Below are 27,341 nucleotides of genomic sequence, written 5' to 3' on the forward strand. Positions count from 1 at the left end.
CACACACACACACACACACACACACACACACACACACTCACTCACTCACTCACACATACATACATAAGTACATACGAGGTCCCGACCCATTCGCCGAGAAACGGGAACGACGTCGCCATGCTGGTGGACGTCCGAGCCGTCGTGCCCGCAGCACCGAGGCCGGGGGAAATGTAAATGCGTGCTAGAAGACGAGCGGAGGCTACGCAGAGGAGGCGAGCGGGGCGCAGCAGAGGCTAGAGGAGGCGCTAAGGGGCGAGACATGTTGCTAAAGCAGAGCATCTTCACCGGAGAGACGTGGAGAACACGGCCCATGGCTGCGACGCATCTTTTCTCCGCCGGCGCGGTATTTTAATGGGATTTGCCGATAGTCGCGGAGGTGAGCCAGGACGAGCCACATCCCGGCGTCTGAGAGGAGCGAAACGCAAAGTGGACCCATGTCAATGACTGTTGTGGCAGAGAAGCCCCCACGGTGGAGTCGGCCGGCGAAGCGCGTTCCCAAAATATGACCAGGGGAGCTCGGACGTGTTGGCAGCAAGATGACGGCTTCCAAATCTGGCTAGCACCCCGCGAGAACGAAAAGCCATTCACCGACTCAGAGAGGGCGCAGAGATGGCGACTGTCCTTGGCATCCCTCTTGTTCTTCACTATTCTCCTCTCTGATCACCTGTGGTTCTGCGCCGAGGCCAAACTGACCAGGACCCGCGACAAGTTTTCCTCTCCGGACATGGGCGTCTATACATCCAACCACCCATCACCCCGAACCCATTTAGCACACAGCAGCCTCAGAGGAAACGAAGATGCTATTTTTATAGGAAATTCTACCAATTTATGGCGAATTGAAACTTGCCAACAAGATAGTTTATCTAAAAACTGCTTCGCTTTTGGAGATGCCGACCATTTGTGCAAGGGCCTTTCCGAAAAGGAGGGGACTCGGTCTGTAAATATGAGTGATTTGTACCTTTCTTTTTGTAATTCCTATTCTCTATTGGATTTGTTTTATGGGTCGACACGTCCGGACGATTTGAACTGCAGCCTGGATGTGCTCAGCGACGGTGACATGACGAGATGCAGTCTGTGCATCCAGGCGTACCAGCGCTACGACCAGCACGCCCAGGAGAAATATGATGACTTTGAGCTCATGACTCAGAAATACGAGACGGATGCATATTCAGTGAGGACGTGCATGGAGCAGTGCAAGGTAGGCTGACGGGATCTTGTACCCATCTGTTGATTTGGGCCAGATAGATGCGGTTTAGTCCTCCTGTCACCATGGAGACGGATGACAGATTCAAGGAGACTCTGTGCTCGAGGCAAGGCCTCACGTTCATTCATCTCCAAATTTTATTTAGGCCCCAAACTGATGCTAATGTGGCCTTATGAGCCAAGCTACTGGCCCTCATTTTCATATGCGTTATTCAGAGCTCGTCTTGCAGGTGGTGAAGTTCCCTCTCTTTATCTTATGGTGTATTATTTGACATTGAAGGCCGACTGGCCTCCTTAGACTAGTAGGGCCTAATCAGGCTGCACCGTTATTGATACCTAGATGGGGTGGGCTGAGAAAGATTATAATATTGCTTATTGATAGGCTGAAAGGATCAACTTTGCAGCCTGATATTTATAAGCTAAGATTTTATTCGAGAGCATGTTGCAGTCACTACCATTTGCAAACAACTTTCGAGCCTCGTTCATACGTCATCCTGCCTTTCCTGTCGCAGTCACCCAGGTGTTGATCATTGCTCCCCTACTTCATATCGAGTGCATTTCATTAAAGTGAAGAGGAGGTTTCCCTGCCTGCTGTGGCGGAAAGCTCCCCCCCCCCTTGCATGTGTTTGCTTATTATAGGTTGCACTTCTGTGGGCAGGCCCACGCCAAGGCCGTGTTCCTCTCCATTTGCACAGTCTCAGTATAAGCCTGGCACAATGTAGGCCCTGTAGCTCGCTGTTTTCCTTTCAGGGCTCCTGAAGCCACGTGACCGCAACGACGATGGCCACGTAAATGTCTGTCCCAGAACGTTTCTGTTTAAACTTGATCTGCACATGGGAAGTGTGTTAGCTTTCTGAGGAGAAATCTCAGATGAGGACCGTTTCATGAAGGGCAGATCCAGCGCCCCGGCAGCTGTCCGTGGTGCTGAAGCTGCCCTTCCCTTCCCTTCCCTTCACACAGGCCTCGGCCAATCCCCGATGGCCTCCATTCACTAATCGGTGGCAGAGAAGGTGTCAAAACATGAATCGGGCCATCTGCTAGCCTCCCAACAAACCAGCGTCTTTCAGTAGCATGAAAAGACCTACAGGGGGCTGAACCCCTTCGTTTGACCACTCAGAGAGGATAAAACGCTGATGAGACATGCTACATCCCTGTTGTGTATTCCTCCAGGGAAAATGATCTGCTCTTCCTCCTCTTTCCTGCCCTGGTTCTTGCAAAGGCAACGGGAAAATCGCTCACATCCCATCACACCACCAGGTCATATTCAGTACGTGTATGAAGTTAATGTAAGTCACAGGACAGGGTATCAGACAACCCTGATTTACTTTAAGCTGTGGGCTACAAGTGTTGAAACATGGAATAACACAGTCGTTGTCCGTCTGTAGAAATGGTCATGTCAATGAGCAGATCAAAAATAATTTCCTTCCTGTTGCAAAGTTCTCACAGCCATGCCACACGGGGAAGACGCCACAGAAACTTGAAATTGTACATTAATAAACCTTCAGGGACACCAGTATTTCATTTTCATTTCACTGTTTTACTTTGCGTTCGTATATGCCGCTTCGAAGTGCTTGATTGTGTCCCTGGTGCAAGTTTACACCCGTTGTTGAAGACGGTTTTGTCTTCATTACCTTCATAAAGTGGTCCGTGCCCTGGAGGGTGATAAGACATGATCACATCAGCTGCTCTTTAGTGTTCATTGAATGTCTGCATCAGCATATAAACGCGTCTTTCATGAAAACCACAGAGGTGACATGTGAAAGAATGCCGCTTAAAAAGTGCCTCAGCTAGACCACGGCCATGTGAAGTCTGGCCTTGTGGCTGAGTACTTGCGATTGAGGAAGTCAGTTGGAAGTCAGTTGACAGCTACCCTGCTCACGTTGCATCGCATTAGCATTGGAGTCCAGGGTTGAAACCCCTAAACTGAATTCATCATGGCTGATCGTCATTGCCCTGCTACCTCCTCTGGGTTTGCACTAATTTGGCGTATGTACAGTGACGTAAACAGGTGCGCGTCCTGCGTCTCTGCTGCACTAAAATCCGAAATCACAGAAATAAAGGAAATAAACCGCGAAATGCTGCTTTAGCTGCAACCAGCTCGCCGCACAGATTTTATTCGCTATATTTTGTTTATAATAACTTCCGGGTAGAAAACGCCAGCGTCACGTACATACAATGTGAGGGCGCGGAGTAAGCGGAGGCGAGGAGCCACTGAGATGCCGTCTCAGCTGAGGAGCAGCGGTTAGCCTCGTTGTGGGCGGGCGGGCGGGGTAACGGTGAAGCGTGAGAAGGGTTCGCGTCTTTCAGGTTCCCCTCTCCGGAGAGCAAACATGCTCAGACACTAGTGCAGTGCCCGTTCGTGTGTAATACCCCCTCCGACCACAGTGTGGGCCGCAATGGCAGCGTGGCGCTGTTCGTCCGGTCGCCATGGGAAGAACGTCTCTGTCTGTACTATGTATGTCAGTCCTGAGATTGTCTTGACAACCGCTCATCTCAACAGCTTCACACTCGGCACTGCTCTTCCTGGGTTCCTCAGCAACACACACCCGCCAGCTGCCAAGTCCCTCGGACGAAGGGTTGTCGAGAAAATCGGAGGACAGACATACATACAGTCAGATACCTTCTATTTTCGTAAGATGCTCCTTCCCTTTTCTCTTTCTGTCCTGGGTTGAATCAGTTTCACTTTTTCTTACAGCCTTTCAAGCGTGTTCTTAAATGAAGTGACCATGACTTTAAATAATGCAACATCTGGCAGCAGAATGTTGAATGTTTTGTTTTTTCGTGATGTTATGATGTCGCGTGATGTCACGTGTGATGATGATGTCATATCTCATCACAGCAACACTTTCACTAACGTTATAAGTTGGACACCTTATCTAACTGTTGGGCCACAAACTAGAGAAAATGACAGTTGGAGTTTACCTAAAACTAGCAGTTAGCAGACCGGTGGTTAGCTGTAGCTAAGATGTAGATTTGGTTTATTAAAGACGCTAGCAAAGCAGCGCAGTGCAGAAAAGAAACACAGTAGAAACGTCAGATAGGTCGGACCACCATGTTGAACTGTATATCTTTCAACGTTACACGTGCGCCTGAAAATGACGACAGATATAAACAAGTTTGCCTGTGCATAACTGTAGTCCACTGACTTCCGGTTTCTACTGCAGCGGTCATTTTTTTCCCCCTTTTCCAATTTTTTCTCCCCAATTTGAATCCGGCCAGTTACCCAGCTCCTCTTGAGCCGTCCCGTTCGCTGCTCCACCTCCTCTCCGCCGATCCGGGGGCGCTCCGACCGACCAGAGGAGGCGCCAGTGCAGCGACCAGGACACATACCCACATCCGACTTCCCACCCGCAGACACGGCCAATTGTGTCTGTAGGGACGCCCGACCAAGCCGGAGGTAACACAGGGATTCAACCCGGCGATCCCGCGTTGGTAGGCAACTACTGCAGCGGTCATACATACCAGTTTGTTGACGTGTGCTATTGACAATGGCATATTTTTCGCGATGCCTGCAAGATTTGCCATGGAGAAATGTCAACCATATGCACACCACTGTCCACACACTTTCACTTGCACCTATCAGCACAGGGGTGAAACGTTTCAAGTTATACATATCAAGTTATGCCCACAGTTATGAGGGTCATCCTCATAACTGTGGGCGTAACTTGATGGTGTAGACTGCGTGGATGGTACAGATGGGTGTAGACTGTGTAGATGGTATAGACTGTGTAGATGGTGTAGACTGTGTAGATGGTGCAGATGGGTGTAGACTGTGTAGATGGTGCAGATGGGTGTAGACTGTGTAGATGGTGTAGCCCGTGTAGATGGGTGTAGACTGTGTAGATGGTGCAGATGGGTGTAGACTGTGTAGACGGTGTAGACTGTGTAGATGGTGTAGACTGTGTAGATGGTGCAGATGGGTGTAGACTGTGTAGATGGTGCAGATGGGTGTAGACTGTGTAGACGGTGTAGACTGTGTAGATTGTGTACACTGTGGAGTCCTGGTCTGAGGTGTTAGGTCTCCAGTGTTGTGCCATCCTCTTCGGCAACCCTCCTTGTACTTAACAGCTACACTATATTGCTCTGTTTGTGCTGGGGGACCCGGTGCTAGGGGTGGACCACCTTCTGGTGCAGAGCGTTTTGGGGTTTGAAAGCAACCGAGTTGTGGTGCTGTGAAAATACAAGTCTCGGCTTTTCCGACACTCCCACCACATACAGAATCACCACTGGTTTACGCTTAGACAGCTGTTGTCCTCCTCCTCTCTTGGATCAGCGGGAGCACTGTTCAGGGTCTTCCTGGCTTAGACAAGCGCCCAGTCAGGATAACCACACTTAACCAGGGCCTGTTTAATGTGGGATTTCTCCCCTTCCCCGGCCGCTGTGTCGGTGGGGACGTTGTCAGCTCGGTGGTCCAGCGTCCTGATGACTTCTAGTTTGTGCTCCAGTGGGTGATGAGAGTCAAACCTTAAGTCCTGATCAGTATGTGTTGGTCTACAGTAACCATCAACAATCAAATGTCCCCCATCACCAACTGCAACTTAACAGTGTAAGAAGACTAACCTGTCATATTCCATATCCTCCTGGTGAACTGGATGTGGTGTCCACGGAGGTAATGTGGTTTACAGATGAAACTGGTCGTTGGTCTGGGTCTTTATGGGTTGGTTATAAGGGTGGGGACACCTGCAGGCAGGGGAGACTGAAGAGGTCACTTAGATGATGATGAAACGTGTCTGTCAACACACGTTGTGTCCAGATGAGCTGATTCACCTTCTGTGACTTCCTCACCTGGATTGTTCAGCATGCATCAATTGAATTTGGGATTTTATTTGTTCATTTTTCAGATACCAGGATCAGAATCATGTTTATTGGCCGTGTAGGTTTGCACACACATGGAATATGACTCTGGTTTCGTGCCTCTCTCAGTGTACTTAACACAGAATAACAACACAACAACACAACAATCTTCACATATATGCACAAGGATTTATACACTGTCAGCATATACATGAATATAACCATAATCATAACTATATATAACATCAAACAAGGGTTAACACTACAATTTGTTGCCAAATGAGTTTTATTGGGGACCCTCACTCTTTCCCTGGGACACACTCAAATGACCACCTGTGGGTACTGGGGGGGGGGGACTCACAACATTGAAAAGCTGTTTACATCATTGCATGTATACGTCTGTAGGAGGGTGCAGCCATGTCTGTCTGCATGCATGGTGGAGTGAGTCTCACCTGTAGCCAGCATGCTGAACATGAGAGAGGGACTGAAGACATGAGTCTGTCATGTCTGGGTATACGTTGCAATTACAGACAAGAGGATGGTGAAAAGCTTCGAACCCTAAAACAGACGACTGTCGTGAACATCACGGGATATGACAAACACTTACCTCAGTATGTGATTTCACAACCAAGGACACATGTATGTGTGATGTCCCACACAGGACATATGTATGTGTGGTGCCCCACAAAGGACACATGTATGTGTGATGTCCCACACAGGACATATGTATGTGTGGTGCCCCACACAGGACACATGTATGTGTGGTGTCCCACACAGGACACATGTATGTGTGATGTCCCACACAGGGCACATGTATGTGTGATGTCCCACACAGGACACATGTATGTGTAGTGCCCACACAGGACACATGTATGTGTGGTGCCCACACAGGACACATCTATGTGTAGTGCCCACACAGGGCACATGTATGTGTGATGTCCCACACAGGGCACATGTATGTGTGGTGTCCACACAGGACACATGTATGTGTGGTGCCCACACAGGACACATCTATGTGTAGTGCCCACACAGGGCACATGTATGTGTGGTGCCCACACAGGACACATCTATGTGTAGTGCCCACACAGGGCACATGTATGTGTGATGTCCCACACAGGACACATGTATGTGTGGTGCCCCACAAAGGACACATGTATGTGTGATGTCCCACACAGGACACATGTATGTGTGGTGTCCACACAGGACACATGTATGTGTGGTGCCCCACAAAGGACACATGTATGTGTGATGTCCCACACAGGACACATGTATGTGTGGTGCCCACACAGGGCACATGTATGTGTGGTGTCCACACAGGACACATGTATGTGTGGTGTCCACACAGGACACATGTATGTGTGGTGCCCACACAGGACACATGTATGTGTGATGTCCCACACAGGACACATGTATGTGTGATGTCCCACACAGGACACATGTATGTGTAGTGCCCACACAGGACACATGTATGTGTGGTGCCCACACAGGACACATGTATGTGTGATGTCCCACACAGGGCACATGTATGTGTGATGTCCCACACAGGGCACATGTATGTGTGATGTCCCACACAGGACACATGTATGTGTGGTGTCCACACAGGACACATGTATGTGTGGTGCCCCACAAAGGACACATGTATGTGTGATGTCCCACACAGGACACATGTATGTGTGGTGCCCACACAGGGCACATGTATGTGCGGTGTCCACACAGGACACATGTATGTGTGGTGCCCACACAGGACACATGTATGTGTGGTGTCCCACACAGGACACATGTATGTGTGGTGCCCACACAGGACACATGTATGTGTGGTGCCCACACAGGACACATGTATGTGTGATGTCCCACACAGGGCACATGTATGTGTGATGTCCCACACAGGGCACATGTATGTGTGATGTCCCACACAGGACACATGTATGTGTGGTGTCCACACAGGACACATGTATGTGTGGTGCCCCACAAAGGACACATGTATGTGTGATGTCCCACACAGGACACATGTATGTGTGGTGCCCACACAGGGCACATGTATGTGTGGTGTCCACACAGGACACATGTATGTGTGGTGCCCACACAGGACACATGTATGTGTGGTGTCCCACACAGGACACATGTATGTGTGGTGCCCACACAGGACACATGTATGTGTGGTGCCCACACAGGACACATGTATGTGTGATGTCCCACACAGGACACATGTATGTGTGGTGCCCACACAGGACACATGTATGTGTAGTGCCCACACAGGACACATGTATGTGTGATGTCCCACACAGGACACATGTATGTGTGATGTCCCACACAGGACACATGTATGTGTAGTGCCCACACAGGACACATGTATGTGTGGTGTCCACACAGGACACATGTATGTGTGATGTCCCACACAGGACACATGTATGTGTGATGTCCCACACAGGACACATGTATGTGTGGTGCCCACACAGGGCACATGTATGTGTGATGTCCCACACAGGACACATGTATGTGTGGTGCCCACACAGGACACATGTATGTGTGATGTCCCACACAGGGCACATGTATGTGTGATGTCCCACACAGGACACATGTATGTGTGGTGCCCACACAGGACACATGTATGTGTGGTGTCCCACACAGGACACATGTATGTGTGGTGCCCACACAGGACACATGTATGTGTGGTGCCCACACAGGACACATGTATGTGTGATGTCCCACACAGGACACATGTATGTGTGGTGCCCACACAGGACACATGTATGTGTGATGTCCCACACAGGACACATGTATGTGTGATGTCCCACACAGGACACATGTATGTGTAGTGCCCACACAGGACACATGTATGTGTGGTGTCCACACAGGACACATGTATGTGTGATGTCCCACACAGGACACATGTATGTGTGATGTCCCACACAGGACACATGTATGTGTGATGTCCCACACAGGACACATGTATGTGTGGTGCCCACACAGGGCACATGTATGTGTGATGTCCCACACAGGACACATGTATGTGTGGTGCCCACACAGGACACATGTATGTGTGATGTCCCACACAGGGCACATGTATGTGTGATGTCCCACACAGGACACATGTATGTGTGGTGTCCCACACAGGACACATGTATGTGTGGTGCCCCACACAGGACACATGTATGTGTAGTGCCCACACAGGACACATGTATGTGTGGTGCCCCACACAGGACACATGTATATGTGGTGTACCACACAGGACACATGTATGTGTGATGTCCCACACAGGACACATGTATGTGTGGTGCCCACACAGGGCACATGTATGTGTGATGTCCCACACAGGACACATGTATGTGTGGTGCCCACACAGGACACATGTATGTGTGGTGCCCACACAGGACACATGTATGTGTGGTGCCCCACACAGGACACATGTATGTGTGGTGCCCACACAGGACACATGTATGTGTGGTGTCCCACACAGGACACATGTATGTGTGGTGTCCCACACAGGGCACATGTATGTGTGGTGCCCACACAGGACACATGTATGTGTGGTGCCCACACAGGACACATGTATGTGTGATGTCCCACACAGGGCACATGTATGTGTGGTGTCCCACACAGGACACATGTATGTGTGATGTCCCACACAGGACACATGTATGTGTGGTGCCCACACAGGACACATGTATGTGTGATGTCCCACACAGGACACATGTATGTGTGGTGTCCCACACAGGACACATGTATGTGTGGTGCCCCACACAGGACACATGTATGTGTGGTGTCCCACACAGGACACATGTATGTGTGGTGCCCACACAGGACACATGTATGTGTGATGTCCCACACAGGACACATGTATGTGTGGTGTCCCACACAGGACACATGTATGTGTGGTGCCCCACACAGGACACATGTATGTGTGGTGTCCCACACAGGACACATGTATGTGTGGTGCCCACACAGGACACATGTATGTGTGGTGCCCCACACAGGACACATGTATGTGTGGTGCCCCACACAGGACACATGTATGTGTGGTGCCCCACACAGGACACATGTATGTGTGGTGCCCACACAGGACACATGTATGTGTGGTGCCCACACAGGACACATGTATGTGTGATGTCCCACACAGGACACATGTATGTGTGGTGTCCCACACAGGACACATGTATGTGTGGTGTCCCACACAGGACACATGTATGTGTGGTGTCCCACACAGGACACATGTATGTGTGGTGCCCACACAGGACACATGTATGTGTGGTGTCCCACACAGGACACATGTATGTGTGGTGGCCCACACAGGACACATGTATGTGTGGTGCCCACACAGGACACATGTATGTGTGGTGCCCACACAGGACACATGTATGTGTGATGTCCCACACAGGACACATGTATGTGTGGTGCCCCACACAGGACACATGTATGTGTGGTGTCCCACACAGGACACATGTATGTGTGATGTCCCACACAGGGCACATGTATGTGTGGTGCCCCACACAGGACACATGTATGTGTGGTGTCCCACACAGGACACATGTATGTGTGGTGCCCACACAGGACACATGTATGTGTGGTGCCCCACACAGGACACATGTATGTGTGGTGCCCCACACAGGACACATGTATGTGTGGTGCCCCACACAGGACACATGTATGTGTGGTGCCCACACAGGACACATGTATGTGTGGTGCCCACACAGGACACATGTATGTGTGATGTCCCACACAGGACACATGTATGTGTGGTGTCCCACACAGGACACATGTATGTGTGGTGTCCCACACAGGACACATGTATGTGTGGTGTCCCACACAGGACACATGTATGTGTGGTGCCCACACAGGACACATGTATGTGTGGTGTCCCACACAGGACACATGTATGTGTGGTGGCCCACACAGGACACATGTATGTGTGGTGCCCACACAGGACACATGTATGTGTGGTGCCCACACAGGACACATGTATGTGTGATGTCCCACACAGGACACATGTATGTGTGGTGCCCCACACAGGACACATGTATGTGTGGTGTCCCACACAGGACACATGTATGTGTGGTGTCCCACACAGGCAGATATTTGACATGGGAAGGGAGGACATGTGACATGTAGAGCAGCTTTTGTTGAGCAGCACATGCTTCTGTGCGCCACAGGTGGTGCTGTGGTCTGTCTGGCCTGAGATGGAACATTGTGCTGGCTCTCGTACTGGGCTCCCTCCCTCCTCCAACCTGGCACTGCTGACATCCATCACATACCACGAGCACAGGACTCCAGCATTTAAAACACTAGAACGACCAGGACGGTCACTTTGACCGTTTTGGATTTTCAAAGTTTATTAACTATGTGAAAAAAAGACACAGACCTGCCGCTCCCCGAATTCCCCTAAAACTGCACATATTTGCATTAAAACGAGTTTTAGACCAATTGCACACACACACACACACACACACACACACACACACACACACACACACACACACACACACACACACACACACACACACACAAAGCGTCATTTCCTTGGTGAAGTTCATTGCTGTCTCCTAGAAAGACACTAGCGCCCCCCAGTGCAGACAGAGAGGCTGCAGGTGATGTGTGATGATGTGCAGCATGTCTGGCGACAGACGCACCGTGGCGCTGCAGGGTTTACAGTCTCTGGACAGCGGCCGTTTTCAATTGTTTAAAATAGTATTAACGTTGTTAAAATGTTAATTTTGGTGTCAGTTACTTTCATAACAGACACACTAACATATGTAATGCATTAATATCTCAACTGGGTATTTATCGTGACAGCATATAGAGTTTAAACACCCTAAGTCGTCCCAGTAGTTTTGAAGTTGCGGTCGTTGTTTGGGACTGGTTCAATATTTATTTTCAGTTCTTTTTACAGGTCACGTGTTATAGGCCTTGTTCCGTTTGTTAGATCAGCCATATGTGTTTCCGTTTTGTTTTTCAGGTAATATTTTCACTTTTTCAATTTTGCTATTAAAGTGTGACCACGTCTCTCTGAGGTTTAAACTGTTTAAACACAGTATTATAGTTAACACATAAACGTTGGTGTCAGTTAGTTTCCTGACAGACACACTAACATATGTAATGCATTAATATCTCCGCTGGGCATTTATCTTGACACAATATAGAGTTTAAACACCGGCGGTCATTTTGACCGCCCATGGTCGTTTTAGGCAGGAGTGAAATCCCGGTCGTTCTGGTGTTTGACGGCCAGGTTACTCCACACATGAAAGCAAAGTGTTGCATCATCGAACCCTTACAATACCTGCGAAATCAGAGGATTTTATCATATCAGCTTCACAACAAACGTATTAATGCCCGAAGGCCGTCTCAGGTTGTGAGGCTGGTTCGTTTCAGCAGCGCAGAACTGAACCGGGGTCCCAACATGTACATTTTGCAGTATAATGAGTAAAGACAGTAGTAAGAAGGCTGGTGGACCTGAACGTCCCCGGACACAACGCAGCTCAATATGTGAACGGTGATGAAGTGAGCGATGCTGAACTCGCGCCAGCTTCACCTGCTGGTACCATGTCTGTCCTCCCCCTGGCCCTCAGTGTGGCCAGGCCGACCTGCGAGCTGCTGCTGCTGCTGCTGCTGCTGCTGCTGCACATTGCCAGGGACACTTTCTGGAGGTCAGAGACTTTTCTTCAACAGGCAAAGACGTGTGAATGAATGAATGGGTCATTAACGGTGGCAAAACTTAAAGGAAAGTTCAGCATCATTTACTCCATCCGCAGCAGAAAAGGAAAACGTCACATCAGTTGTCTGTTGAGGCTGACGACGACGGCTTCGCCTGCCAATACTGCGCTGGTGCTGCCGGGTTACTTTAGCCATTACCTATTGGAAAGTTGATTTTTTTTTTTAGGATTTCCCCCCTTTTTTTATCCCTAATTGTACTTGGCCAATCACCCCACTCTTCCGAGCCGTCCCGGTCTCTGCTCCACCCCCTCAGCTGATCCGGGGAGGGCTGCAGACTACCACATGCCTCCTCCCATACATGTGGAGTCACCAGCCGCTTCTTTTCACCTGACAGTGAGGAGTTTCACCAGGGGGGCGTAGGGCGTGGGAGGATCATGCCATTCCCCCCAGCCCCCCCCCCCGAACAGGCGCCCCGATTGACCAGAAGAGGCGCTAGTGCATACCCACATCTGGCTTCCCACTCGCAGACACGGGCAATTGTATCTGTAAGGACGCCCGACCAAGCCAGAGGTTACACGGGAATTCGAACCAGTGATCCCTGTGTTGGTAGGCAACGGAATAGACCGCTACGCTATCCGGACGCCGAAAAGTTGATTTGTGATTGGAGTAGCTGCTACTCAGTAGGCTATTCAGGATGTAACTGACTGTCCTTACTCTTGCCAAAATCTGTAAATCTGAAGTCATTCCATCCTACAAATTGACTCGACTGATGACAAACCCAGTGAGGCATGGCTGTGATCGTGATTACCTGTCCAAGCACTCATTTTACTGACTTCATTTGCAGTTGTGTAAAATTGATAAAAAAGTGTGTTGTATTTCAGACCAGGTCAGCATTACTTAGTCCTCATTGAGACGTACAGATGGGCCACGGTGGCCCGCTGGCCGAGGCGGTGCTGGCCGAGGCGGTGCTGGCCGAGGCGGTGCTGGCCGGCAGCAGAAGCTCAGCTGTGATCCAGTCACCAAGCAGCTAACCCAAACAAGCGTTTTAAGCACTGTTTTGACAGGTAGTCAGATTTGATGTGACTTTGTGAGGTAAAATGCTAAACCAGAGACTCAAGAGGCAAAATGGTAAAAATGATGATGAATTCAATTTCAAGATTAAAAGTTTTGAGATTGTAGAGCGTTATATCATAAAAATAATTCAGTTGTCCCACCACAAACTGAGCTGGTGTAACATTTGAATTAAGTGATTACTCTTCAGTGCAAAAGAGATACTTCATAGAATTTACTTTCTATTTTTAAGAGCAATGACTATAAAAACACAGTAATACTGTAAAAAAGATAATATGATTAAATGAAAAAATATTGAACTAACACATCAGTGAAGTCTGGTTGTAGCCCGTGATGTGTGCAGGTCCAAAGGGGACGTGTGGTCACAGTGTGCCGGGCTGTTCAGATCCTTGTCAGCGGCACACATATGCATCGATCTGTGCCCTGAGCAACAGGCTGGTGCTGATACCTGCAGGCTGATCCCTATTGATTTGCACCAAGCCATTTGCGTCCACCTGTTGTGTGTGGCCTCTTTCACTGGTATAGACGCATGAGTTCAGTAAAGACACCACATTATTTTGGGGGTCGGGTGAAGCAATTCATTTCAGAAACAAAACATGAAATTACCCGGGTCCTCAACTGCCCTTTGTGGGAACCAAAAAGGGCAGTTGAGGGGGATTCAGGTCAGCAAAATTATCCATAGTTGTACACACACAATACGACTGCTTGCAGCATAATTTCACTTACCAACAAGAGTATCATATTGTATTGAGAGGAGGAAAGTGCACACAGGTGGACTATATCTTATGTGGAAGGCGCGATCTGAAAGGGATTGGAGACTGCAAGGTGGTGACAGGGGAGAACGTAGCTTGGCAGCATCGGATGGTGGTCTGTAGGATGACTTTGGAGACCAAGAAGAGGAAGCGAGTGAAGACACAGCCGAAGATCAAATGGTGGAAGTTGAAGAAGGAAGACTGTTGTGAGGAGGTGAGGGAGGAGTTAAGACAGGCACTGAGTGGTAGTAAGGAGGTGCCAGAAGGCTGGGCAACCACTGCAGAAATAGTGAGGGAGACAGCTAGGAAGGTACTTGGTGTGTCATCAGGACAGAGGAAGGAAGACAAGGAGACTTGGTGGTGGAATGAGGAAGTACAGCAAATTATACAGAGGAAAAGGTTGGCAAAGAAGAAGTGGGATAGTCAGAGAGATGAAGAAAGTAGACAGGAGTACAAGGAGATGCAGCGTAAAGCAAAGAGAGAGGTGGCAAAGGCAAAGGAAAAGGCGTATGGTGAGTTGTATGACAGGTTAGACACTAAGGAAGGAGAAAAGGACTTGTACCGATTGGCTAGACAGAGGGACCGAGCTGGGAAGGATGTGCAGCAGGTTAGGGTGATCCAGGATAGAGATGGAAATGTGCTGACAAGCGAGGAGAGTGTGCTGAGAAGGTGGAAGGAGTACTTTGAGGGGCTGATGAATGAAGAAAATGAGAGAGAGAGAAGGTTGGATGATGTGGGGATAGTGAATCAGGAAGTTCAGTGGATTAACAAGGAGGAAGTGAGGGCAGCTATGAAGAGGATGAAGAGTGGAAAGGCAGTTGGTCCTGATGACATACCTGTGGAGGCATGGAGGTGTTTAGGAGAGATGGCAGTGGAGCTTTTAACTAGATTGTTTAACACAATCCTGGAAAGTGAGAGGAGGCCTGAGGAGTGGAGAAGAAGCATACTGGTACCGATTTTCAAGAACAAGGGCGATGTGCAGAACTGTAACAACTACAGAGGTATAAAGTTGATCAGCACAGCATGAAGATTTGGGAAAGAGTAATAGAAGCTAGGTTAAGAGGAGGAGAGGTGATGATCAGCGAGCAGCAGTATGGTTTCATGCCACGAAAGAGCACCACAGATGCGATGTTTGCTTTGAGAATGTTGATGGAGAAGTATAGAGAAGGCCAGAAAGAGTTGCATTGTGTCTTTGTGGATTTAGAGAAAGCATACAACAGGGTGCCGAGAGAGGAGGTGTGGTATTGTATAAGGAAGTCGGGAGCTGCAGAGAAGTATGTAGGAGTGGTGCAGGATATGTATGACGGAAATGTGACAGTGGTGAGGTGTGTGGTTGGAATGACAGATGGGTTCAAGGTGGAGGTGGGATTACATCAAGGATCGGCTCTGAGCCCTTTCTTGTTTGCAATGGTGATGGACAGGATGACGGACGAGATCAGGCAGGAGTCTCCGTGGACGATGATGTTTGCGGAGTAGGGTGCATGTTGAGGAGAGCCTGGAGAGGTGGAGGTATGCACCGGAGAGAAGAGGAATGAAAGTCAGTAGGAGCAAGACGGAATACCTATGCATGAATGAGAGAGAGGACAGTGGAATGGTGTGGATGGAAGGAGTGGAAGTGATGAAGCCATATGAGTTTAAATACTTGGGGTCAACTGTCCAAAATAACAGTGAGTGCAGAAGAGATGTGAAGAAGAGAGTGCAGGCAGGGTGGAGTGGGTGGAGAAGAGTGTCAGGAGTGATTTGCGACAGAAGGGTACCAGCAAGAGTTAAAGGGAAGGAGTACAAGATGGTTGTGAGACCAGCTATGTTGTATGATTTGGAGACACTAGCACTGACGAAAAGACAGGAGGTGGAGCTGGAGGTGGCAGAGATGAAGATGATAAGATTTTAGATGCTAAGAGACAAGAATGAGTTGGTTTGGACATGTGTGGAGGAGAGATGCTGGGTATATTGGGAGAAGGATGCTGAATATGGAGCTGCCAGGGAAGAGGAGAAGAGGAAAGCCAAAGAGGAGGTTTATGGATGTGGTGAGGGAAGACATGCAGGTGGCTGGTGTGACAGAGGAAGATGCAGAGGACAGGAAGAGATGGAAACGGATGATCCGCTGTGGCGCCCCCTAACGGGAGCAGCCGAAAATAGTAGTAGTAGTAGTAGTAGTAGTAGTAGTCGTAGTAGTAGTATCATTTTGTATTGCGTTGTATTGCATTGTAATCCATCTATCCATCCATGATAAAAAGTGTTAACGTTCATTTACTTATTTGAAATACAGCTAGCTTACATCGTGCCTCTGTCTCTGTTAGTACCACAATGCATAGCACCATTTTACAGTCTAATGTATCCAAAGGAGTTGAATAAAGCGCAACTGGACTTGGTATATATCCGTGAAGACGTTTTGCCTCTCATCCAAGATATATTTCTCTCTCTTGGATGAGAGGCGAAACGTCTTCACGAATATATACCAAGTCCAGTTGCACTTGATTCAACTCCTTTGGATAAACATGACCTGGATAAATGGGAACATTCACAGACATACAGTCTAATGTATTGTACAGTCTGCTGTATTTTACAGTCTGCTGTACTGTACAGTTTGCTGTATCTTACAGTATTCTGTATTTTACAGTCTACTATATTTTACAGTCTGCTGTACTGTACAGTTTGATGTATTTTACAGTATTCTGTATTTTACAGTCTACTGCATTGTACAGTCTGCTGTATTTTACATTCTGCTGTATTTTACAGTCTACAGTATTGTACAGTCTACAGTATTGTACAGTCTGCTGTATTTTACATTCTGCTGTATTTTACAGTCTACTGTATTGTACAGTCTTCTGTATTTTACATTCTGCTGTATTGTACAGTCTACTGTGTTGTACAGTTTGCTGTATTTTACAGTCTGCTGTGTTTTACATTCTTCTGTATTTTACAATCTGCTGTATTTTACAGTCTTCTGTATTTTACAGTCTACTGCATTGTACAGTCTGCTGTGTTTTACATTCTGTTGTATTTTACAGTCTACTGTATTGTACAGTCTGCTGTATTTTACAGTCTTCTCTATTTTACAGTCTACTGTATTTTACATTCTACTGTATTGTACAGTCTACTGTATTGTACAGTCTGCTGTATTTTACAGTCTTCTCTATTTTACAGTCTACTGTATTGTACATTCTACTGTATTGTACAGTCTGCTGGCAGTGGAGACAGCAAAAGGACTCTTGTAGACATATATTATCAATACACAGTCAAACGGACTGAACTTCTTCTAGCTGGGTTTCCTTTTCTTAACAACTGTTAGTCCAAGCTTTGCCATGGTATATTTATGGGTTCTTTACTTTTTGACCTTCATGTCAGCAGTCGGTTAATTCTACACCATTGTCTTGTTCACTTTTAACTTTTAATTTTTAACTTAAAGCGCGTTGCATTGCACCTGTATGTGTGCAGTGTGCTGTAATAACGTTGTGCTGTAATAACGTTGGGCTGATGGAGGGAACGGCACTGTGCCAGTAATGACTGGTGCAGAGCTCATCCTGCATGGCTATGGAATGTTATTGGGAGCTCCTGATCTTAAACAACGATGGTTTGCCCAAAATGAACTTAAAGTTTTGACTATCTGCCAGCTGAGAGATTATTCATTGCAAAAACTAATATCCTGATGAGCATTGTAAACAATTTAATTTGCCAACCCAGTCAGAAGGAAATTTTACAAGTGGTGTGAGTATTAGCATGTCTCTCCTGCTTAGCTGTGCCAGCTGCGGTTTATTTACCCATTGCTGAATTCTGTTATGAAGACCACCTTCCATAGACTTCTACTGTCCTTCAAAGAAAAACTGGTTGTGGTAGCATCACTGTAACAGCTGGACTGAAGTGAATCACATTCAGTAACATCTTGACAATACTCAACCAAAAACTACATATATATATATATATATATATATATATATATATATATATATATATATATGCACAGCCTCTGTTTCTCTCTGCTTCCCCCCCCCCACCCACTTATTTCCAAATCTATCATTTTCATTTCAGAGTTAAACAACTATCCGTGCAAGCCTTTGTTTACTGTTTGTATTAACCATCTTTTTAGCTGCCTGTTGCAACAGATTGTTGCACAGCATTGCATTTTGCATCTGTTTAGGTCACATGCCACACTGGATTGTGCATTTGGGCTGCACAGAGAAAGATACATACCACTGTGCCGTTGTGCATTTCTGCAGCAGTTTTGGACACTGACCTTCAAGAGGGCTCTGGCCCTTCAGACAGCCTGGCCCACTTACCAGAGCCTTTTATGAATGGACAGGTCTCTGAACAGCATGCTAACACGGCCGGAAGCAGAGAGGAGGCCATGTGCTACATACAGTACCTGGCAGTGGGTCATTATGTGCTACTCCTTTACTTTAAAGGGGATCAGATTGCAGAGGGGCTGGTCAAGGCAAAGAGACAGCACCAGGCCAAAGGTGTTAAAGAAGGTGACCCAGTTATTAGTCCTAATTCAACCCCATTGGCAGTTTCAATTAAGGAGCTGTTAGTATGGGAAGTTCCTTATCCGATGCGACAGTGTAAGGACAGGATGTTGTGTTGCTGTAAAGCCCCTTGAGGCAAATTTGTAATTTGTGATATGGGGCTATACAAATAAAATTGGCTTGACTTGACTAGTTTTTGACATACTATTGTCAATTTCTGGGGGGTATGTTCCATTCCAAGAAAAAACATAATTCAGTAGAGTGTAGCTTTCCGCCAGACATATCTACCCTAGACCGGTGCTCGGACTTGACGACAAGCCCCCCCTTTTTCCCCTAGTGGCAGAAGGGAATATACGGCGGTGCTGCCTGCGTATCTCTCCTTCTCTGGTGCTCAGACTTGGGTGAAAAACCAGCTGAGGAATTAGTACCCAATTGCGGTCTAAAAAGAAAAGAAAAAATGAAAAGCTCTTTGGGTATCGAGAAACTGGTATATAAATGTAATACATTATCATTATTAAAACATGTTTCTCAAAGGTTTTGAATCACCGCAACAATGAGAGGTCCTTGGTCATACTGTCATAACTGGGCACAAAAATTATTAGGCTGACAGGCCCAGTAGTATGCCATATTAGCAGCCCACATGGACAGAAAAAAATAAAATAAAAAATTCCCTGCCATTATACGATTTTGTGTATCGCCCAAGTCGACTGAACAGGAAAAATGGGGGAAAAAAGTTTTCAATGTGCAGTGCTCAAGCTAAAAAATCTACCTAATAAAAATGTTTTGCCTGTCAGTCCATGGATGTGCAGCCTAGTCTAATATGGCAATATGGCACTTTCCAAAATGAAAAGGTTTGCTTCTACGACCATTTATTATTATTATTATTATTATTATTATTATTATTATTATTATTATTATTATTATTATTATCATTATTATTATTAATCCTAACCCTGTCTTTCTTTTCATACTATAATAAAGCTGGATAATCCATTTACATCCACGCACGCATGACTCACATCTGCGGTTGACTCAGATCGGGCAGCAACCAGTGAAAAGAATACGCAACATTTCCTGTTTTGACTGCAACCTAGGGAAGTTGTTCCTTCATAGCTTTCGTGTTTTTTTGGATTATCAAAATTATTTTAATTTTCACTACCTGATCAGAGGAGTAATTCCACTCCTTTGATTTTAGTTATATACATAACATCTCCCTTTCGCCCTTTTTCTGGTTGTGTGTGTCTTGGTGAACCTCGAGTTCTCTACCAGAGGCATGGGAGGTTGAGGGTTCTGTGCAGTATCTTAGCTGTCCCTAGGACCACACTCTTCTGGACAGAGACCTCAGATGTTGTTCCTGGAATCTGCTGGAGCCACTCTCCCAGTTAGGGGATCACAGCGTCCAGTGGTCCTATTACCACTGGGACTACTGTGGATTACACCTTCCATATCTGATCTAGTTCTTCCCCAGCTCTTGGTATCTCTCCAGCTTCTCATGCTCTTTCTTCCTGGTGTTTCTGTTGCTCACGATTGCTCCATCAATTACTAGTACTGTCTTCCGTTCCTTGTTGACCACCACAATGTCTGGTTGGTTAGCCAGCACCTGCTTGTCAGTCTGGAACTTGAAGTATCACAGGATCTTAGCTTTGCCATTCTCAAACACCTTTGGCAGTGTCTCCCATTTGGACTTGGGGACTTCATGTTCCTGTACATGATCCCAGCCACTTGGTTATGCCTTTCAAGTGTACGCTTTCCCAGTTAGTATTTTACATCCTGCTAATAAATGATGGACTGTCTCAGGGGCATCATCACAGGCGGCCCTGAGATGGCCTGGTGGCCTGTCAAGGGTGTCCTCCCGCCTGCCACCCTACGACTGCTGGGATAAGCTCCAGCATTCCCATGACCCTGAGAGCAGGATACGCGGTTAAGATAATGGATGAACGGATGGATATATACAGGCCCTATGAATCTAGCTGGGATTTCTACAAAACACAAAGATTTGACACATTCATCTGTCTTGAAGTATTCCTGGACAATATCTAAGGCAGCTTTGAATATTCAGCTAACCGACAAATAACTACTTTGCTTTTTGATAAGACGTGACAATTCAAATATTTAATCTCTAGCATCATAAAATCGGGTTTTTCTCTCATGTGTTTAGAAATGGACAGGTGACATATTAACTTTTCCTGCATAATATGTATTGGGACTTGAAATTGAAAAAACAAAAAATGTTTGGCTATCCGTTCCTTCTGTGCTATTTTCAGAGTTGTTATTGAAGAACACTAGAAGCCTGCTAATTCAACAGTATCCTTTTAGAATTCGCCCTCTTCCAGGCTGATAAATCTATGGGCTGATTGGCTTCCTTTGTTGGTTGGGCAATTTTCCTTCTCACTTCCTTACTGTCATTACCACCCACATGGCACGTATTGATCTTTATTTTCCATAATTACCTGGAAAAATTGATTTGTAGTGACATTTTTTGCATGGCATGTTATCATTTCTGAAGTGAGAGAGACTCAGAATGAAAAACAGGGGGAAAAGGCACACAACAATATTCATTACTCACATGTAGACCCCCAGGGGGCAACACGCATTAATCATAATTATTATTTTAATGTTCCTTCTCACTTAGCCACAATAAACAAGCACCATAGGGGAACAAACCAATGAATAATTTTGATAAACGAATTTGAAAAATCTTCAGTACTGTCTGTTTCTTTTTTGGGGGGGGGGGGATTCCCCCCCAAATTGTACTTGTCCAATTACCCCAGTCTTCCGAGCCGTCCCGGTCGCTGCTCCACCCCCTCTGCTGATCTGGGGAGGGCTGCAGACTACCACATGCCTCCTCCGATACATGTGGAGTCACCAGCCGCTTCTTTTCACCTGACAGTGAGGAGTTTCACCAGGGGGGCGTAGCGCATGGGAATATCACACTATTACCCCTAGTTCCCCCTTCCCCCCGAACAGGTGCGCCGACCGACCAGGGGAGGCGCTAGTGCAGCAACCAGGACAAATCGCCACATCCGGCTTCCCGCCCGCCGACACGGCCAATTGTGTCTGTAGGGATGCCCGACCAAGCCGGACATAACTCAGGGATTCGAACCGGCGTGTTGGTAGGCAACGGAATAGACTACCATGCTACTTGGATGCCCCTGTACTGTCTGAATAAAGCTGTCTGTGAGTTTCAGTGACATCTCATGAGATTTAACATCAATATGTCCCGGGCAGAGGTCAAGCTCCTGCCCAGATACCGGGCAGGAGGAGCACACTGACCCATTCAGCAGCCTCCCACAGGTCTGCCAGGACTGAAATGTAGCTGTCAAACCCCGGAGAATGTGGTAGCAATCCTGTGACCTCGGCATGGCTTTAGCGTGTCAGCGTGGTGCTGGATCTGTGACGTAGCCTCATAGTAATTGTACTGTAGAACAAGCAGGCTTTCTTACGTCAGCACAGCTGAACACAACAATGAGGGGGTTAATCTAAGAAAGAATAAATCGAACAAGTTAAGCTCGATTGACCGGCCTGAAAACATGCCCCGGCATATTTGTGAACATGGTTTTTGAGAACTTTACTATGGTTAACATGGTTCAGGGAACTGGATGAGCACAGGGACTGTAACACTGTTTAGAAAGGTGCAATATAAATAAAGCTTATCATTATCATTATTATTATTATTATTATTATTATTATTATCTGTGTGTAAATGTCTATCTAGGTTAGCTGAGGCTAAGGGACTAGGCTTGCAATATCAGGTCCTGAAACAGACTAAGCTCAGAACAGACCAAAGTCAGTCCCCTGGATCTTGTCAGTCCATCCTTATCCATTTCATGATGGATCAGTAGCATTTTCAGTCAAAGTTGGGGGACGCACTGATACCACACTTTCTGTTTTCCACACCTTTTTCACAATCTCAAGTATCAGCCGATAATGAGTACTGATCTGTTCCATCACTTTTGCTGAACAGTGCAGAATTAGACACTCAGTTTAGAGAGACTGGGCAAAATAATTCGGACAGAATCAGATTTTCCCCTCCATTAAAGATATAAAGACTTCTAGGTGCCAGAAATGCTGCCAATCCAGCCATGTTGCTTTTATTTCTGACATGGTATTCATAGCCTTTGGTATTAGAGTTTGGTCTTGGATGAAATCTCTGAAACTGAGAGTCCAGTTTCACCTGGTATGGGTTTCATCATTTTCACCTGGTAGTGGGTTCATCAGTTTCACCTGGTAGTAGTTTCATCAGTTTCACCTGGTATGGGTTTCATCAGTTTCACCTGGTATGGGTTTCATCAGTTTCACCTGGTAGTGGTTTAATCAGTTTTACCTGGTAGTAGTTTCATCAGTTTCACCTGGTATGGGTTTCATCAGTTTCACCTGGTAGTAGTTTCATCAGTTTCACTTGGTATGTATTTCATCAGTTTCACCTGGTAGCAGTTTCATGAGTTTCACCTGGTAGTAGTTTCATCAGTTTCACCTGGTAGTGGTTTCATCAGTTTCCCCTGGTATTGGTCTGATAGGCAATACTGGTGTTGTTATTGGGGCATCCCTTGTCAAAGGAAAGGTTCAGCTAAACCCAACACCTATCTTTAGGTTTAATTAGTCTGAATAAGGATACTGTATCTACGGGTTCAATGCCTGTCTTCTTATCTCTGAGAAATACACATCAAACCTGTGAGCTCCTACAACAAGCTGACCAGTGATTGTACATAAAGTGTCACATTGTCATCTCCCATTTCTCTCAAACTATTTTACCAGGCTGGTGTTCCAGTGACGTTGAGGCCCATCACCCCTCTGTAGTTGCCAAACGCATCAGTTCTTGGCTTTACCATGTCGACTATACCTGAAAAAAGGAAAATCAAACTGCTCTGTTTACAATGCAGGAAAGTCATGTCAAAGTTTTGTCACGTTTGAGCTCCTACATGGTGCAGCTCTTGTTATGTTTTCTTTTTCTTACTATTTGGACTTACATTTAATGTACAACTACCGTATACAGTGCACATTTTTCAAACCACCCCCTCTCTCCATCATGTGAATTTCAGCTACGATCAGCTACAATCCCTTTTTAATTTCCCCATTAAACCTGCAATCTGAATTTGCTCAGCAAAAGGTAATGGAAGCACAAGCTGGAACTATATGAGTACATTATTTAGTGAATTGATGAAATTAAACAGTCTGATTTCACAGTGGTTACGTCATCAACAGATTATGTAGTTACTACAGTAACTGATGAACATGCTGCTATTCCAATATATTCACTCAGGTTGTCCACAACTTATTGTCCTTGAAGCTAGTAAGTTAAAACTGCAATCCCTAAGATCAGGGTGGGCAGTCTTATCCAGAAAGGGCCGGAGTGGGTGAAGGTTTTTGTTCCAACAAAGCAGTTACACACCTGATCCCACTAATCAACCAGCAGAGTCTTTGCTGAGGAACTTGATTAGGAGACACAGGTGTGTAACTGCTTGGTTGGAACAAAAACCTTCACCCACACTGGCTCTTTCTGGGTAAGATTGCCCACGCCTGCCCAAGATTCTGCGTTATTTTATTCATCTGAAACATGATAATGTGGCCATTGATGAACAGTCAGTGTTACAGTAGAGCAGCATTCCAACATAGCTGAATGTAGGAGGCCGACAAAATGGAATTATTGCAGCTGATTTTCTCGGACTACAAACAAGGCGCCAGCCATTGTAGCTGGTGTGCCATCAGCGTACCAGTAAATAGTACACACCCCTGGACCAAGGCTAACGCAGGCAGTCTAAACTTCATCAAACTACGTTGCCACTTTGCTCTAGATAAAGACGCCAGCCAGTATTATGTACTCCATAGTCTACAATCAGGGATGGGCAACATGATCCAGAAAGGGCCGGTGTGGCTGCAGGTCTTGTTCCAACCAAGTTATACACCTGATTCTATTAGTTAACCAATAGTCTTTGCTAAGGACCTTGATTTTGTAGACTCAGGTGTGTAACTGCTTGGTTGGGACAAAGACCTGCACCCACGCCGGCCCTTTCTGGATCATGTTGCCCACCCCTGGATGGGTAAAATAATCATCTATTAAGGGAAAACTGTTATGGATTGCAGCTTTAAATCTGCTGTAGTCACAAAAATTGAAGATGTAGATAAAGGGGGAGGAGATGGGTTCAGGAAGGCCTTGAACTTGACGGGGGAAAGCATTTAAAAGAAATGTGAAACAAATGCTAAAAGACAGTACCATGTTTGCTAATTCACTGTATTGTGCTGACGAGTAAACCGTCACATATCAAATGAACTGGAGAGCCGTGTGTGAAGATAGCTCCAGGATGTGAGAGCGCCCTCCTGTTCTGCCCCGGCCATGATGTGTGTGACCGGTAATGATCTGTGTCGTTCAGCCTCAGCCTGGGTCTCAAACTACTGCTGACTCATATGCTTTTTATAGCCATCAATGCTATTCTCATGCTAGCTCTGGTAGCTGTGTGAGTGTGTGTGAGTGTGTGTGCGCGCGTGTGTGTTAATACCGTCTCTCTGATAAGAACACAAGTGTTGATGCCATTAGCCTCATTTCAGCAAATGGTAAGAGGAAGGTAAAGGTCTGTTTACCACAGCATAGTTCCATTAGACTGTTTATTTTTTTTATCTTTGTTTCATTTTTACAAGCTTTGATAGACGAATCGATTTGGGATCAGACTGAAAGTGTAAAATAAGGGACGAAGGCTTATAAACAACCCATATTTGAAATGAACGATATTGCTGGTTTGTCCCAATGTAAAAAAGTGAAAGGTGAGAAATGTCATGCCGAGGGCAGGGATGGGGGACCCAAATACAGGACTCAGACAGACTGGGCTAGAACAATGCTTTAACAAAACAAAACAAAAAAAAACGTACAGACAGCAGGGAAGGCTCGGAACAGGACGTGGCGCGTCCGGCGACCAAGAGTCCATATGTGTGTATGTGTATCTGTGTTTCTCTGTGACGATCCGACAAAGCACCAGGGCAACCGGGGGACTATACAACCTGAGACAGCCAATCAGGGAATGGGGAACAGATGAGCAGGGCAGGGCGGGAACAGGAAGCGCAAGCCAAATAAGGGCTGGGGATCAGGTGAGTACAGCATGGGCAATCAGGGGCAATCAGGTAAATGGGGCAATCAGAGTTACTCATGTAAATGGGCGCAGGTGAGCCGAAATACCAATCAGGGGATGGGGAACAGGCGAGTCCGATGACCCAGATCACACAACCAAGACAAGAAAGGTAAATAAAAATGTTTCATTGCTGCTTTAAAGCCTGCGTGCATCGAGGTAAACAGAGAAGGGAAGAAAATCAGGAAAATAGCCTATTGTGCTGCGACTAGATGGCCCACTTAGCTAACGGTCAATATAGTGTGTAGGAGACAAAACAGAGGAGCCCACGGAATATTCTGTGAATGTACACAGACCACGCAGATCACACTATCTACCACAAATATATCTTTACTCCACCCCAGAACCAGGGATGGGCAACATGATCCACAAAGTACCGGAGTGGATGCAGGTCTTTGTTCCAAACCAAGCAGTTACACACCTGCGACTATAAATCAAGGTCCTTAGCAAATACTATTGGTTGACTAATAGAACAGGTGTGTAACTGCTTGGCTGGAACAAAGACCTGCACCCACAACGGTCCTTTCTGGATCACGTTGCCCATCCCTGGTTCTGGAGTGGAGTAAATTTATATTTGAACATGAGCATGAACTATGGAAACAGTAGTTAAGTTGCTTCAACTACAAACTCACAGGGCTGAGAGGCTGAACAGCAGATCTGCTTACAGCCCTGTGGATTCAACTTTTACTGTTTCATAAAGATGCTAAAGTGGCTATCTTGAAGCATTTTTCTCCCTGTTAAAGGTTTTCTTTTAGGGAGTTGTTCCTTATCTCATGCGAGGGTCTAAGGACAGGATGTTGCGTTGCTGTAAAGCCCCTTGAGGGAAATTTGTGATATTGGGCTATACAAATAAAATTGACTTGACTTTCTACTGTCTGCTAGATCACTATCTTTCACTAGTGCTATCTTTGATACTTCTCTCTGGTTGGTCCATCAGAGAGGAGGTTCCGCCTTATCCTCCCCGGTGGGCCAATCACTGCTCGCTAGCTAAATAAATGTCAATTTCTGCCTTTTGTTAAATACTATCATTGTTGGACCAAGCGAGAGAAGGTTCCACCTATCCTCTCTGGCGGACCAACCCCTGTTGACTGAAGTAAGACACGTCACTTCCTGTTACAGTTTGTAGCAGTCACACCTTGAAGTTTTTTCGCAGACAGTGTCGTACCGACACCATGTTTTTAACGTGCTAATGCTTTCAGAAGCGAGGCTTTCATGAGCTGCGAGTGAGCTGAATCATTATTGTTTTACGTTAGTCGGTCATAGACAGTATAACGATCACGGATGACTCGCTAGCCCTT

The 27,341-nt window shown here is 46.5% G+C and overlaps 1 protein-coding gene across 1 annotated transcript in view; it reads left to right on the plus strand.

Moving 5' to 3' along the window:
- Window positions 1-502: 502 nt before the first annotated feature.
- LOC130131707 (NALCN channel auxiliary factor 1-like) overlaps window positions 503-27,341 on the plus strand; it is a 46,898-nt gene continuing 20,059 nt past the window's right edge. The window contains exon 1 of the mRNA XM_056301491.1: window positions 503-1,198. Coding sequence (XP_056157466.1) covers window positions 503-1,198 — 696 coding nt within the window. The remainder of the gene's footprint in view (window positions 1,199-27,341) is intronic.

This window comes from Lampris incognitus, chromosome 21 (genome assembly GCF_029633865.1).
Source record: "Lampris incognitus isolate fLamInc1 chromosome 21, fLamInc1.hap2, whole genome shotgun sequence".
Lineage (NCBI taxonomy): Eukaryota > Metazoa > Chordata > Actinopteri > Lampriformes > Lampridae > Lampris > Lampris incognitus.